Below are 14,687 nucleotides of genomic sequence, written 5' to 3'. Positions count from 1 at the left end.
GTTTTATTCTTCTAGAATAATGTTTAAGGAACCATTAAAAAATTCTGATCCTGCGACACATTTTTAACAGAATATAAAGAAGGATGCTTTCAAAAATCGGCTATTAATTAATTAAAATATTGTTTCACATAAACCTCGTCTTTGACTGGAGGAATCAGCCAGTTTTTCTAAAACTCTGTAACTAAATATTTACAAAATAATAAATAAATAAATAATAATAAATAATGGCTCTGAAACCTCACAAGGAAGTCGCAACGCCCCTTTCAACAAAGTAGAGTAAAAACGCAACCAAGCAATGTAAACAAACACGAACAGGATATTCTGGGTAGAATAAAACCGCAATCAAATTGACTTGTGGCAACTAAATTTGGGTTAGCTAGGACACAGTACGTGTCAACCGTTCGAATGGAGACGTCGTCGTCAACATCTGCGTCGTCATCGTCCTCGTCGTCGATATCGACACGGCAATTGCGTCGCAATTTTAATATGGAAAGTCTCAGCATCAGCGAACCAGCTGACGGCGATGAGGAACAGGATTTCACATTTCGTTATCCGAGCTATATGTATCCCGACGTCGAGTACGACAAGCATGATGTGCCGCTCTCCTTTCGAGCCACGCCAGACTCGCTGTTCAATCTGTGCGCCGCTGCTGTGGACGCCCAGGCGCGCACTGAAGTCTTCAAGTGGAGCATAAACGATGTCGCCGAGTGGCTGCGTGAATTCGGCTATCCGGAGTACGAGGTCGGTTGGCTACTGATGTGGCGTCTGCAGATCGTTCAGTTCGAATGTTTTCACAGGAAACCTTCAGGCAGAACTATATCGATGGACATAAGCTGCTCAATCTGGATGCCATCGCTTTGGTGGCGCTGAATATACGCGATTTTGAGCATATTCGCCATTTGGGTCGAGGGATTCGAGCGCTCTATCGCAAGGAACTGCAAACGGCGACGCAAACGAAACATCAGAGCGAGGTCTACAAATCCTTTCGATTCCGCACCGGTCGCAAATACGAGGGTCTTCGTGAAACGGAGCTACTGGGACGCATGCACATGTTACGCTCTGTCTTCCAGGACATCAACGACTGGGAGCTAATGGAGCTCCACATGGCGCGCAAACCGGTGCGTCGATATCGTGAGGTGTTGGCCAGCTCGAGGCGTTATAATTTATACGGCCCCACAGCAGCACGCAGATCGCCTCTTACCATGGATGATGGCGATACAACGGCTTGGTATAATTTCGGGAATTGTTATTGAGCTGCCAAGTGGCAAATTCCCAAAACCCACCACTAAATAACTTACTAAGTCAACTGTCAGCCGATCCTGTCTTCGACCAAGCAGAGGCGACGGGGGGCGCACGAGAAACCGGAGAAGACGGGGGCGGGCGAGAGCGGCGAGGGCCGAGAAGAAAGAGGAGGAAAGGGGGGAACGCGGAGGCGGGGGGGAGGCGGAGGCGGAGGCGGAGGCGGAGGCGGAGGCGGAGGCGGAGGCGGAGGCGGGCGGAGGCGGAGGCGGAGGCGGAGGCGGAGGCGGAGGCGGAGGCGGAGGCGGAGGCGGAGGCGGAGGCGGAGGGAGGCGGAGGCGGAGGCGGAGGCGGAGGCGGAGGCGGAGGCGGGGGGCGGAGGCGGAGGCGGAGGCGGAGGCGGAGGCGGAGGCGGAGGCGGAGGCGGAGGCGGAGCGGAGGCGGAGGCGGAGGCGGAGGCGGAGGCGGAGGCGGAGGCGGAGGCGGAGGCGGGGCGGAGGCTGAGGCGGAGGCGGAGGCGGAGGCGGAGGCGGAGGCGGAGGCGGAGGCGGAGGCGGGAGGCTGAGGCGGAGGCGGAGGCGGAGGCGGAGGCGGCGGAGGCGGAGGCGGAGGCGGAGGCGGAGGCGGAGGCGGAGGCGGAGGCGGAGGCGGAGGCGGAGGCGGAGGCGGGGGAGGCGGAGGCGGAGGCGGAGGCGGAGGCGGAGGCGGAGGCGGAGGCGGAGGCGGAGGCGGAGGCGGAGGCGAGGCGGAGGCGGAGGCGGAGGCGGAGGCGGAGGCGGAGGCGGAGGCGGAGCGGAGGGGGAGGCGGAGGCGGAGGCGGCGGAGGCGGGCGGAGGCGGAGGCGGAGGCGAGGCGGAGGCGGAGGCGGAGGCGGAGGCGGAGGCGGAGGCGAGGCGAGGCTTGAGGCGGAGGCGGGGCGGCGGTGCGGAGGCGGAGGCGGAGGGGATGCGGAGGCTAGGCGGAGGCGTTCTTATTCTTATTCTTTTCTTATTATCTTATTCTTATTCTTATTCTTATTCTTATTCTTATTCTTATTCTTATTCTTATTCTTATTCTTATTCTTATTCTTATTCTTATTCTTATTCTTATTCTTATTCTTATTCTTATTCTTATTCTTATTCTTATTCTTATTCTTATTCTTATTCTTATTCTTATTCTTATTCTTATTCTTATTCTTATTCTTATTATTATTATTATTATTATTATTATTATTATTATTATTATTATTATTATTATTATTATTATTATTATTATTATTATTATTATTATTATTATTATATTATATGATAAGCTAGTACACATGAATCTAACAGGCAGAGGGAAAGTCCACTTATATTCGATCACTTTACTATAGCTTCCCACATAAAGGGTACAGTGTATCTTCTAGTCAAGCACTGCTGACTAGTTTTACATTAAGGCGCGCGTGTGCCGCTCGACTCTGAATAAATCATTAACTTTGTTTAATAGCACAACAATCAATTTCGCTATCCATTAAATTAGAGACTAAACTATTCATAACAACTAATAACTTCCTGTTCCATGTTACCAAGTGCTTCAGTTCCCAAAATGGCTCGAACTGCAAAAAAAAACGAAGTGAATTTTGTTGTTGTTGTTGTTGTTGTTTGTGGGCAATCAGTCGACACGGCGATCACTTATCGCGCTGTGCTCGTTGTTGTTGTTGTTGTTGCTGTTGTTGTTGCTGTCCGCATTTGCGTCCCGCTCACGTGTTCAAATTTATTGATTGTTCTGCTCACAAGACACGGCGTTTGTGTTTTGTTGTCCCGCCCGTCGCCCTCTGGAGCTGATGCCGGCCTGGGCGTCCTGCTGCGCGGCATGGGAGACATACGTGTGGTCGTTTTATGTTATATTTTTCGACATCTTTGGTGTGTGTGTGTGTGTGTGCGTCCCGCAACGGAGCCTATGCAACCTTAGACGCAAGTCGCCAGCGACCTGGCGGCTCCAATGCAAATCGTCGCTGCTGCCATATAACGAAAGTGCAACGAGCTTTTATTAACTTATGCGCATTCAGATTACCTTAATAACTCGTTCCGTTAACACTTTATTATGTTCAAGGCTCATAAATCGTTCCATCACCCGGCCAGAGACGCTCCAGTCGCATTCGCAGTCGCAGACGCTCCAGTCGCAGACGAGCCTCATAACCCCAGCCGATCAGCCCACCAGACGCTGGGCGATTATGATTTATCGCGTTTTAATCAATTTAAAATGTTTAAAAACGATACAAATCGGAAGAAATTATGAATGTGTTGCTGTCTTGAGGCTCCACAGTAGGCCAGGCCCACAGCCAATGACAAGCATGCAACAACAGCAACAACAAGCCACAACAAGCAAGAGTGCTCTAGTCGATGGTCGGCACGACTAGGGGATACCCTGCCATTTACTACAAACATATGCACAGCGCCTGTGCTTCTTCTTCCCCTAGTCGCACACTAAATATAAGAAATGTATTCTTAATAGTTAATTCAGAGTCCGATTTTTATCAAATTTTGAATCGCTTAAATATGGCTTTCAATTTAATAGCAAATTCAGAGAGGTATCCAAATATTCTGAATCTATTTATACTATACGCGAATCTACATGCCAAGTTTATTGTATCTAGCTCCTATAATGTTTGAGCTTGTCTCAAAATCGATTTTTATCGATTTTATGAAAGTAGGAGGAGATATTGATATAAAGGAATGATAAGTAGGTTCTACTTAGGACATGCAAATATATATAGCTGCATTTTTAAGTCTCTAGACCGATCGATATTATGGATCATTATACCCCATTTTCAATGGATACAGGGTATAGTAGCAACAAGAACAACAACAACAATAATCTTGACGATGTTCACGCATATGCGTTATCCAACGCGTACCTCGTTTGTATTTCACTCGGAGCCAGACTCTCAGATTACCCCGTACGCTCGATTTGTGCGGCTTCGAAAATTTACGCGCGCCACATTAAGCCTAAAAGTCTGATGCAGTTCTCATGGCTACACATGGATACAGCAGCCGCAGCCGCAGCAGCAATGGATACGGATCGCGTGCTGTGCCAGCGCGGCCTGGCCTCGGGCTGCGTCTGTCTCTGTGTGTGTGTGTGTGTCGCGACGATGGCAACGCGACGATTATGATGATTAAAATTGATAAGCGAAATATTTTTATCATTTCTCAAATTAACATAAACCATATGCGATTATCACACAATAAGCGCGCTATGCTGCTGCTTCTTCGCCTTCTTCTTGTTGTTGTTGCTTTTCTTCGGGCTTTTTGTTTGCTTTTTATGCGCTTTTATGGCCACCTCCGGGTCCGCGCACAACTGCGGCTGGCTTATATAAGTTATGGCATTGCCATGAAATTATGGCAGGCCAGGCCAGGATTTAGTCGTGGCAAAGTGTCAATGCCATAAATTTATGAGGATTTTGGCCAGCGGTCGTGTCATGCAACTCATATTCGACTCTGCGCACAAATTCGCCGAACACAAACATGCAACATTTATTTCAACTTTTCACCTTTGCTTGCACACATTTTGTTAAATCCAGTGTTTATTATAATTTCAATTTCTCAGTTCAAATTAATAAGCTTAGAAACAATTGTTGAGAATGGAATCTGTGCAGCTTTGCTAAATTGGGAGCATGCATAAAATGAAACTCGAATAAAAATGAAACACTTTTATATTGATTTCCATCTATTTTCCACACTAAAGTGTGAAATTATACAAAAACCCGCCTTAGCTTGCATTTACATAAGACATATATATATTAATCAACTTAAACTGTTTTCAAATCTAGGAATGGAAAAATATAGAACGAGGTTCAGTTCTAAAAACAGAATTTCCCCAAATGCTTAATTAAACATTTCTGAAATTAATCCAAGTTTAGTTAACTTTAATCGATTGAATATGACTGAAAATGCAGCTTTAAAAAAATTCTTTACAAATAGCCTTTCTTTCAAATGCTTCTACATGTTTTTAGCTTTAAAAATTATAATTTTATATTATATATATTTTTATTATTATTACTGCCTTAAACTATGCTAAAATGGTCGGAAGCGTCTCGATTTCTTAAGTAATTCGATTTTTTGCTTATCCTCCTCGTATTTCTGACGCAGCTCAACAATATTTTGCATTTTGCTTTCACGTATTTGAAATGTGTAAAAGTTTTTGAGCTCCTTGGTTTTCTTATCCTTTTCCAATTTACTTTCGATGCGCCCAATAACAGATTCCTTCTGCTCAAAGCCCGCATTGCGACCATCTTTGCCCACCGTGACCCAACCATCGGGATCCGCTTCGCTTGTTTTGGCTGCCGCCAGTGCGGCACGCTCCCGCTTATCATAGGCAGCCATATAGTCATTGATTTCCTTTTGGGTCTTCTCCACATCCAGTATGTAATTGTTCTCGTAGTCGTCGTGCCACAGTTCCATGCCCGTTTTAATCAGGCACTCGCCGCTGCTGTTGTACAAGTCGAGGCTCTCTAAGGCCAGCGCCCGGCCAATGCTGATGCTCTTCTGGAAGACCACATAGGCCACCTTGAACTTGAAGGGCGTCTGTACATTCGAGAAGGGCACATCCGTTCCTTCGTACCACTTGGCTGTCTCATCGCGTCCAGGTTTCTCGGCAAACAAAACGCTCTCCACGTTGCCGACGCGCTTAAAGAATGTCTGCAGGCTTTCTTCTGTTATATACGGCGGCACGTTGAGCAGAAATAGCGTGCGGCCTTTTGGCTTGTTGGGATCCATTAGGCGTATGAAATGCTCGCGCATGTAAACGCTGTGACAATGTTTCGCATCCGGCGACATTCGCAGCGGCACAACTGTGTGTGGTATTTAATTAATAAACATTCACGAAATTGCAATAAGTACTCACCTCTATAGCCTTCTATTTCAGTCATGTTCTATGTTTTAATTAATCGGGTACAAAATCTAGACTACTGTATACACGTTTTGTTTAAACTGGCTAAACATTTGGTTGAACAGCTGTTTTCGGCAGCGCAGCCAACTTCATGTTCAATCAGTCAGCTGGCAGCCTTGTGCAAGGCCACACTTTTTTTGTGACTAAGTGGCAGCACTGTACAAAGGGCGCGTCAATTTGAAAGTTAGCTGATGAACGAAGATATTTGCAATCAGCATATAAATAGTTTGTGGCATTAAACGTAGTTAAGTATATGCTTATCTATTTTTGTATTGAACAGTTTTATACATATATTAAATTAACACATAGACCTTGATTGGTTTTACAATTTAGTTAATTCGCATAAGCTAGAATAATTCTGCTGCTAAATCCAAAGCTTAGCAAAACTTTTTCTCTCAGCTAAATGGCAAATAATTAAACAACCTCAGCAGGAGCTGAAACGGAAGCGGCATAGCCACAGCCAAATTGTTTTTTGTAAACTTTGCACGTATTTTTGTTTCGTACAAAATTTGTGTTCCACTGGCTGTCCGGCTTCAGTGTACACTACTCCGGCTTGTGTATGTGCCCGTGAAATGGTCCGAAAACAAAACTGCACACACATGCCACAAATGCACCAAACCGCCACCAATGCCCTTCCCGCCCCCTAAAGCTGCTCTGCCAAGCCACGCCCATTGGCCGCAAACTGCGTTCATTTAACCGAACCGTAAAGCGGAAGTTTGTCATGCACGTTTGGCTCGTGTCGTGTCCTGTGTCCCGGGTCTTGTGAATAGATGCTAATTAATTGAATGTCCAGTATTTTTGTTGTTGTTGCCGTTATTAAAAGCAGCATCATTGCACTGCATGTTTTGGGTATATTTAAAGTCCATTTTTTTATTGCCATAATAATAACATATTAGCACAATTGTAATACGATATTTTATCTGTGAATTTATAACCAAACTTTCCTGGGACAACTCATGCATATGTTAGAATTCATTAATCAAAATTCCTTGCCTCAAACTCTAACAAAATGGACCTAATTGCACAGGCGATTGTGGGCTCTGTTTTTGGACAAATACACACACACACACACACATGCGTATGCATTCTCTCTCTGAGGGAGAACCTGGCTGATTGAATATTGCAATTTGAATGTGGTTTGATTTTGTGCAAGTCTCAAGTGTAATTAAATGTGCAAATGAATACGCATTGCCAATGCTGGGCCCAAAAGCATAGTTAATTCAATATATAATTTTGTTGATAAGCTTCAAGCCACACAGACACGCACAGAAGCTAAATATATATATATGCATATGTATCTCTATGTATCTCTACCTCAAAGGGATCCACTGACCAACTTTAAATCTTCAAGCCGATAAAACTCACCGTAATAAACAAGAATTTGTGTAACTTTTTGCTGTACGTGCGCATAATTTCAAAATTTTTACAAACAGCATTAATATTATGCGCTGGCAAAAAAGAAATGATGTTTTGAATATTTTAAATACCGCCTGGCTGGCACGTGCTTTACATTTTATTTATTGAGGGTTGAGCATTTCGCAGCCAAATCCTTGACTAATTAGCGCTTGCCGCGCATCCAAAGTGGGACACACACAGCCCCCTAAGCCGTATTAAAAACATTTTGATGAACTTTCAAGTATCTCACACATAAAAAACAAATGCTCTGCTCGTTGCATCTGCTTTTTATATATATATATATATATTGTGAATGCGTTGCAAAAAAAATTGAAAATTCATTAAAAATGTTCGCTTAGCTGACGCTTGGCTCTGATTTATTAATGTTAATTAAGACTTGAACACATCTATAAAAAATGTTGAAAGAATTTCTTCTGAAAAAAGAAAGGGTGTGAGCATAGCAGGTCGCCGGTGCAAATCCTATTTGTAATTTCTTTAAGTTATGCGATAAATCAAATTTATTTTCTTGATTTTTTTCGTATAGCTCAAGAAAATCTTTAGTTTAAATCAAATCTCATAACTGACATAATTTTTATTATATTTGTTATTCCAATTGCCTTTTTCCTTATCTGGATTTGTTTATGTAAATCCACTTTTTTAATAGAAATGAAATGGCTACCAAGCAATCGTTTTTGAAATGTTGGCGCTGCAATCCCCAATCCCCAAAATGCTATATGAAAACTTTCAATGGACGTGTGAGAGCTTACCTGTGTCGGGTTGGCAGCTTTAGAATTTAGCCAATTGTGCGTAAAAAGTTGCCAAGCGATTTTTGTCGCACGCATGATTTATGTGCGTCTATTTGTGGCACGCAATTTGCGCCACAAGCGAATCAACAAATATATATTGTGCAATTGGCCCGGTCAGAAACCCGTGCTGCCAGCTTTCGGAAATCCATTGCTGTGGCCATTTAATGCGTCACGTGCAGCAAATTTATTTTCCACCGTCGATGCTTGACAAAAATTTCTAAAAATATTTTCAAATGCGCAAAATTATTGTGCAATCAACTTTGCTGGAATCGTGATCATATCATAATTTCAAATTTTAGATTTCAACGGGCAACAAATTTGCTGGCAGCAAATTTAATTGCGCAAAATTCAGTTGTAGGGAAGCTTCAAATATAAGTTTCAAAGTGTTTGAAAGGGCGTGATAAAACGGCAAAAAATGAATAATTCAGTAATATTATCAAGTTTTTTCAAATTCCAAATTCTCTTGGCCTTACTTGAGATTATGAAAATCGCATAGAGAGGCGATGTAATCAGTTTGAGGGGAAAGAGGTGGAAAAGAACAACAAGTGAGAAGAAGAAAGAAAAAAAGAGTGAGAGAGTGGGAGAATGATGGAAGGGAAAGATGAAAAAAAAATAGACGAATAAAGCGAAATATAGAAAGAAAGCAAAATTATCGCAATCAATCATTTTAGACACTGCGTAAATCAATTGACACCACTTTTGCTAGTTGTTTATTTAAAGCTCATTCGATTTCCAACAAATGTATAAGCATATTTGTTGACCAAAGTATTTACCGAATCGCAACCATTTGAATGTGAGCCACGTCCATGCGATTTTGCAGCTAACCACATTGCAGGCAAATAATAAGCTCATGGAGTGCGAGGAGGGGGAGGGGATGGGTCGGCTTATAGCCACCATAGCTTTAGCTGATTAATCGGCCAAACGCTTTGACTAGCGTTACTTTCATTAATTATGCCACAATGAATAAGTCAAAGCAGAAAGTCAAACTTTTTTTCGACTCTCATTAGTTGACATGCCACGCCCACTCAGATGGCGTTGCGGCGATAAGCAGTCAATATGGTGGCCACACGATACTGTGGACAATACCTCTTGGCCGGAACTTGAAGCCGGACTCGCAACGAAAACTTGCACAAAAGGTTAAAAACTTTTGCTCGTTAATTAGATGGCCAAAAAGTGGCCAAAAATGGGAAATTTGTGAAGAGCGCGACGTCGTCAACTTTGTGATTCGGCTATTTGTAATTTATGCAGCATTAATTTTTATTTACCAATTTATTAAACTACGTGGGTCACACACAACAACAGCAACAACAACAACAACAAAATTAGCTACAGATGCCATTAGCGATAACAAAGACATTTCGGTCTTGGAAGCGGGAGGGGGGGGGGGCGAATGTGGGTGCTTTGGGGGCGGTAAAGTACGCCCTCCAGTCATTTATCACGGATATAAGCAGCGAATGCCGTAAAAACCAATTTAAAGTAAATTAGCGCAGCGAACCTCGCCTGTCAAACTGTGCAGACAGTGCTGCTAAAACCGCAACGGAAACAGCCGCCAAGGAGTGCAGGAAGTGTGCTCTGGCTGTGTGTGTGTGCGTGTGTGTGTGTGGCTTGGGCTCAAACGAATGCGACGCTATTTGGGCAAACTTACACATGTTTGTGCCGGCTTTAATTCCCTATCAGATCACGTACGCGGCGCGTGTTTAGCTGGGATTGTAACCCTCTATGGCTCCGTCTCCCCCCTCGCCACATGGCCCAATCTCTGGCACAATTTAACCACCTTTGACCCAACGCCAAAGTCTTGAGGCTAACCACAAATAGTGCAGACATTGCGCCTTGGAATTTATTGCACGTGGTAAGTTGCTTGGATGGGTTCAGTTATTCAGTTGGGCTTGCGTTGCTGCACGGACTGCAGATTAGACGTCCTGATAGACACAAAATGGGATTCTTTTTTTTTTAATGCCCTAAATCCATTGTAACTGCCTAAAAGGGGTATATTTGTTATGTGCCAATCTATGTAACGGGCCGCAGGCAGCTTCTTTGGGCCGCTTAAGTATATAAGTTCTATGACATGAAATTTTGAATGTAGTTTCGACTATTTTCCGGAGCTTATAAGAGCTAAAGACAATAAACAATATTGACGCTCGTATCAAATACACTGATCCAAAATATTTCACCTGCCAAAGTTATATCAAAAATACTCAAAAAAAGTGAACATATGCTCGATACGCCAAAGATTTAAAACCCTCATTGACGGTTTTGTGGGTATGTGAGCCTAGCGAAGCTTGTAAAACTGAAAAACAGAACATTTTTTTTATACAATAATCGTCTCTTCGACTGACAATTCCTATATGATATAATTATCCCATCCGGCTGGCTTCGACAAAATGTAACACCTGCAACAGACAAACAGATATCGATAGCTTTAAGCCTAAGAGGAAGAGTTCTCATAGAAACAGGGTGTTGATGCTGATCTAGAATATATACACTTTATGAGGTAGAATTTTACTCCTTCTCTGCTGCATATTTATGCCCTGAAAGTTGACTCTTATTTCTAGATCGGACAATAAACATCGAATTTATTTAACATAGCATTATGTATTCTATGTGTCAATGGGATATATATATGTGTCTGTATTTAGAGTATCTGCCCGTCGAGCACTCCCAACTAGAGCACTCTACTTGTATTTTTTCTTGTTGGTCCACCAGTTAAACTTTAGACATGGACAAAAATTTATTGCTGCCTAACTGCAAGGATTTCGTTTGCGTTTTGTTTGAATGAAGTTGCCTGCTTTGAGGCGCCGTAACTTGATCTAAATGGTTTCAGGGTTCAGGGCTCAAAGTTTGTGTTTTGTGGCTGGCAAATGCCTGACAGCGATTTGAAAATTTGCCCAACTTTTGACTGATGAATGAATGAAACATAAGCCGGCAGCACAAACAGTGGCAACAGTGAATTTATTCAACAAATTTGCCAAGATAGAGATCGCCAGATTAGTTGACTTCCACACGGGGCTATTTAGTACGTAAATCTATTAAAATATTCATGATAAATTTTCTAGGCAAGTAAAGCTATTAAATATGTGAAAATTTCAATGACATTTCTTTGCTTTATATGTGAGCTGATTTGGTTAATCTATTACATGACCTGACCTTAGAATTAAGCCACACAGCCTGGAAGATTAATTGGGTTGAGTAATGCGTGAAGCTTTTATCTGCTTTCCTTTTCTATTCTGGAAAAACGAACGGACGACTCGGCTGTTGATGCTGGTCAAGAATTCATATACTCCATGGGGTCGGAGATGCTTCCTTCTGCCTGTTTACATATATTTGCACAAAAACTATTATTATAATTCCTTTTTCACGCAGTTTCAATGGATTCAGGCTATAGAAAATCAAAATGCAAGCTTTTAGAACATTTAAAAAGGTTATTAAACAATTCCTACTTCATGAAAAATACATTGCCTAAGATTAAAAAAACTCAAATCAATATGCTCTATACATATTAGAATACCCTAGACTATTAAAAAAAATTATAAATTTACATACAAGTGCAGCTGGGCAAATCAAAACGCAGCCAAGTGAGTTTGCCAGTGTGTTCAAATTCAAACACAAAACTAAAACAATTGACTAAATTCAAATGGGAATTGGCCAAGCTGAGCTAAGCTGAGCTGAGTTGAGCTGAGTTGAGCTCAAGTGAAACTTGCAAGAGTCCAAGGAGATGGCAGCTGCAGTTGGTCCCCAAACCTGTTCACAAACTGTTTGCCAAATCGCCAAGGACTTTGTTGCACATTGTATGAGAGAAATCTTTTTAAACAATTTCTGTTCATGCTTCATTTCGTTTTTGGTTGTGCGGTGGGCCGGATGGGGCGTTTACTTAAATTTTGCTGTGGCTTAACTTTTTGATGTTTGGACTAAGATTAACGCCAAACCCAAGGCGAGTCAAACCAAGCACACCCCTACACAGCCCCAGCTGGACCTTTACCGACGTGACATTGTGCGTGTTGCGTATAATCTACTTTCAAGTAGCCACAAGCAACACCCATGTCCATGTTGTAATCTCTGCTCTCTATTTGCGCATGTGTCCTCGCCAGGGACAAACTGTAATTTTATGCAAAGGCAAATGCTGCATGAAACTCTCAAGATAATGTGCACAATTTTTGACATTTTCTTTAGAGTTTTCATTTTTTATGTATATACGTAGATTAAAGCCTCAAACAACTTTGACAGCGGCAAAAGTGAAAAGACATCAACTGAGGCCAAGCTAACAACAGCAACAAAAAGCCAACTAAATCGAGCTTAACTTAACCAATTTTCGTAATCTGCATAAGACATAAAATTCAAGTTGTTTAACTATTCAATGTTCTGTAGCTATCAAAATCGCCTGACAAAATCAATACAAATATGTTGTATAGTAAATTTGTTGAACGATAAAAAACAAAAAAAGGGCTAACAACTTTTACTTTCCATTAAATGCTCATCAAATCAGCATTAAAAGAAAAGCTTCCCACAAATAAGCGCAGCTTCCAAATGTTTGCTATAAAAAGCCCAAATGCATTTCACAAGCAGCCTCAGTTGATATTGTGAAAATGCAGTTGACAGTTGTGCTGGCTTGCTTCGGTAAGTATGGAGAGAACGCAAAAGTTGTCCAAATTTTAAACTAGAAAGTGGAAATAACTTTGGCACACCGAAAACCTAATACTCTTAAAGGCATTTGCCTTAAGGTCTTACAGATATGTGAAGCTTGTAGGGGAATATCTTGAAAAAGAGAATATTTCGCCATACAAGAACCTACTTTTGGGCTGAACGTTCCTGACATTCTGTTCCGTTCCGTTTACAGTATAAAATGCGAGGTTTGTCTTAGATATCTTGATAAACAAAACAGTTTTCCATACCAGAACCTACTTTTCGACCGAACGTTCCTATGATAACAATATGTTATAGTGCTCCGATCCGGCCAGTTCGGACATATGTGCTGCTTACAACAGAAGCGCGGATAAGTTAGGCTTTCTGAAAGACTTCTTTGCATAGAAACTCAGCTGTTGATGCTGATCTAAAATATATATTATTATTGATACTTGATACTGAGACTTGACAAATTCGAAAATATTCATTCCAATGCGCAGCTCTCTCGCTGAGCACACTCTATGCCCTGCCTTGGAGTCCCAGTGATCCCATGCAAACGGCAATATTTCAGCTCTACAAGAATGAGAAACAACGCAACCTGGCCAAAATACAGCTGCTGCCGCGAAATGCGATCAGTTTTGTGGGACCACGCCAGGCGAACTCAGTGGAAGAAGATGTGGATGTGAATGATGGCTACTACGATGATGACTATGGAAATGATGAGAATGTGCCCGTGGACTATGCGGAATCTGAGGAGGACGACTACGACTGGCGTTGACAGCGAATATATACTTATATATATATATACATATATATATATGTTTATGTATATGTACATTTATTTAACTGCAACTTGGTTGGTAATTAAATTTATTTGGAATTCAAGTTGTCGCATTGCCGGCATGTGGTGGCTGTTGTTGCTTCGTTCGTATTCATTGAAAAATCCGCAACTAATTAGGGCACGAAGCGGCAGGAAGTACACGTCCTCGTAGATGAGAATGTGTCTTCCTGTGCCAGCCTCTGGCACGTTGCCTCCTCTGCCACGCCAGAGATAAGCAAGTCGAGTCGAGTGTCGCGTTCGCAGCCAGACGAGTGCAAATAAACCAGACCCAGACACAAGCACAAAGCATCTGAAAAGACTTTAAAGAGCTGAGAGACTTGAATATACCTTTAGCTAAGCTGACAGCCTTGCGCGCATTTTATAGAGCTTGTCTTTTGTATTTTAAACCTTTGAGCTGCAAAGCAAAAATAAATACACTTATATATATCTAAAGGGTATTTTCTCAATTACACAATTCTCTCAAATATGCTCTGAAAACGTTGCTCAAATAAATACCCAAAAAGGATGCCTCAACATAATAATTGTGTCAAATAAAAAATATCTTGTCATTTATCTAGAACTTGGCACTTTGCTCTCTATCTTATAGCTGACATAGGAAAGATCGGCTGAAGAGTATAGAAACATTTTCGAAATTCACTACGCCAAAGATATTCTCACTATCCCGTTAAATAATAATTCTTTACCACATTAATTTATCACTTTAGTTAAACTAATTTTATATATATTTTTATTTGATTCGTTTTTGTTGATTGAAAAAAAAATCGATTTTTCGCTATCTTCATATTTTTTGTAAGTATATTATTTTTACATATATCCATCTTCTAAAGCTTCTAAGCCGCAGCAAAAAAATGCCAAATTTGATGTTTTAAATGTCAGATATT

At 41.9% G+C, this 14,687-nt stretch overlaps 3 protein-coding genes across 3 annotated transcripts; 2 read left to right on the top strand and 1 right to left on the bottom strand.

Annotated features, from left to right (window-relative positions):
* Nucleotides 1-408: 408 nt before the first annotated feature.
* On the top strand, nt 409-1,288 carry LOC6627577 (uncharacterized). The gene is made up of 2 exons (XM_002051354.4): nt 409-741; nt 798-1,288. Exons 1-2 carry the CDS (start codon nt 487-489, stop codon nt 1,251-1,253), a joined length of 711 nt encoding a protein of 236 aa, XP_002051390.2. The 5' UTR covers nt 409-486; the 3' UTR covers nt 1,254-1,288.
* Nucleotides 1,289-4,765: 3,477 nt separating this feature from the next.
* Nucleotides 4,766-6,231, bottom strand: LOC6627578 (ribosomal RNA-processing protein 7 homolog A). The gene is made up of 2 exons (XM_002051355.4): nt 6,103-6,231; nt 4,766-6,049 (listed from the first exon to the last, which is right to left on the bottom strand). The coding sequence occupies exons 1-2, from the start codon at nt 6,125-6,127 to the stop codon at nt 5,274-5,276; spliced, it is 801 nt and encodes a 266-aa protein (XP_002051391.1). The 5' UTR covers nt 6,128-6,231; the 3' UTR covers nt 4,766-5,273.
* A 6,398-nt stretch (nt 6,232-12,629) lies between these two features.
* On the top strand, nt 12,630-13,868 carry LOC138911281 (uncharacterized). The gene is made up of 2 exons (XM_070209321.1): nt 12,630-12,959; nt 13,466-13,868. The coding sequence occupies exons 1-2, from the start codon at nt 12,929-12,931 to the stop codon at nt 13,741-13,743; spliced, it is 309 nt and encodes a 102-aa protein (XP_070065422.1). The 5' UTR covers nt 12,630-12,928; the 3' UTR covers nt 13,744-13,868.
* The last annotated feature ends 819 nt before the right edge of the window (nt 13,869-14,687 follow it).

The sequence above is a fragment of the Drosophila virilis genome, chromosome 4 (assembly GCF_030788295.1).
Source record: "Drosophila virilis strain 15010-1051.87 chromosome 4, Dvir_AGI_RSII-ME, whole genome shotgun sequence".
Taxonomy (NCBI): domain Eukaryota; kingdom Metazoa; phylum Arthropoda; class Insecta; order Diptera; family Drosophilidae; genus Drosophila; species Drosophila virilis.
Note: the sequence above shows the minus strand (reverse complement) of the source record. Positions and strands in the feature narration are given on the sequence as shown.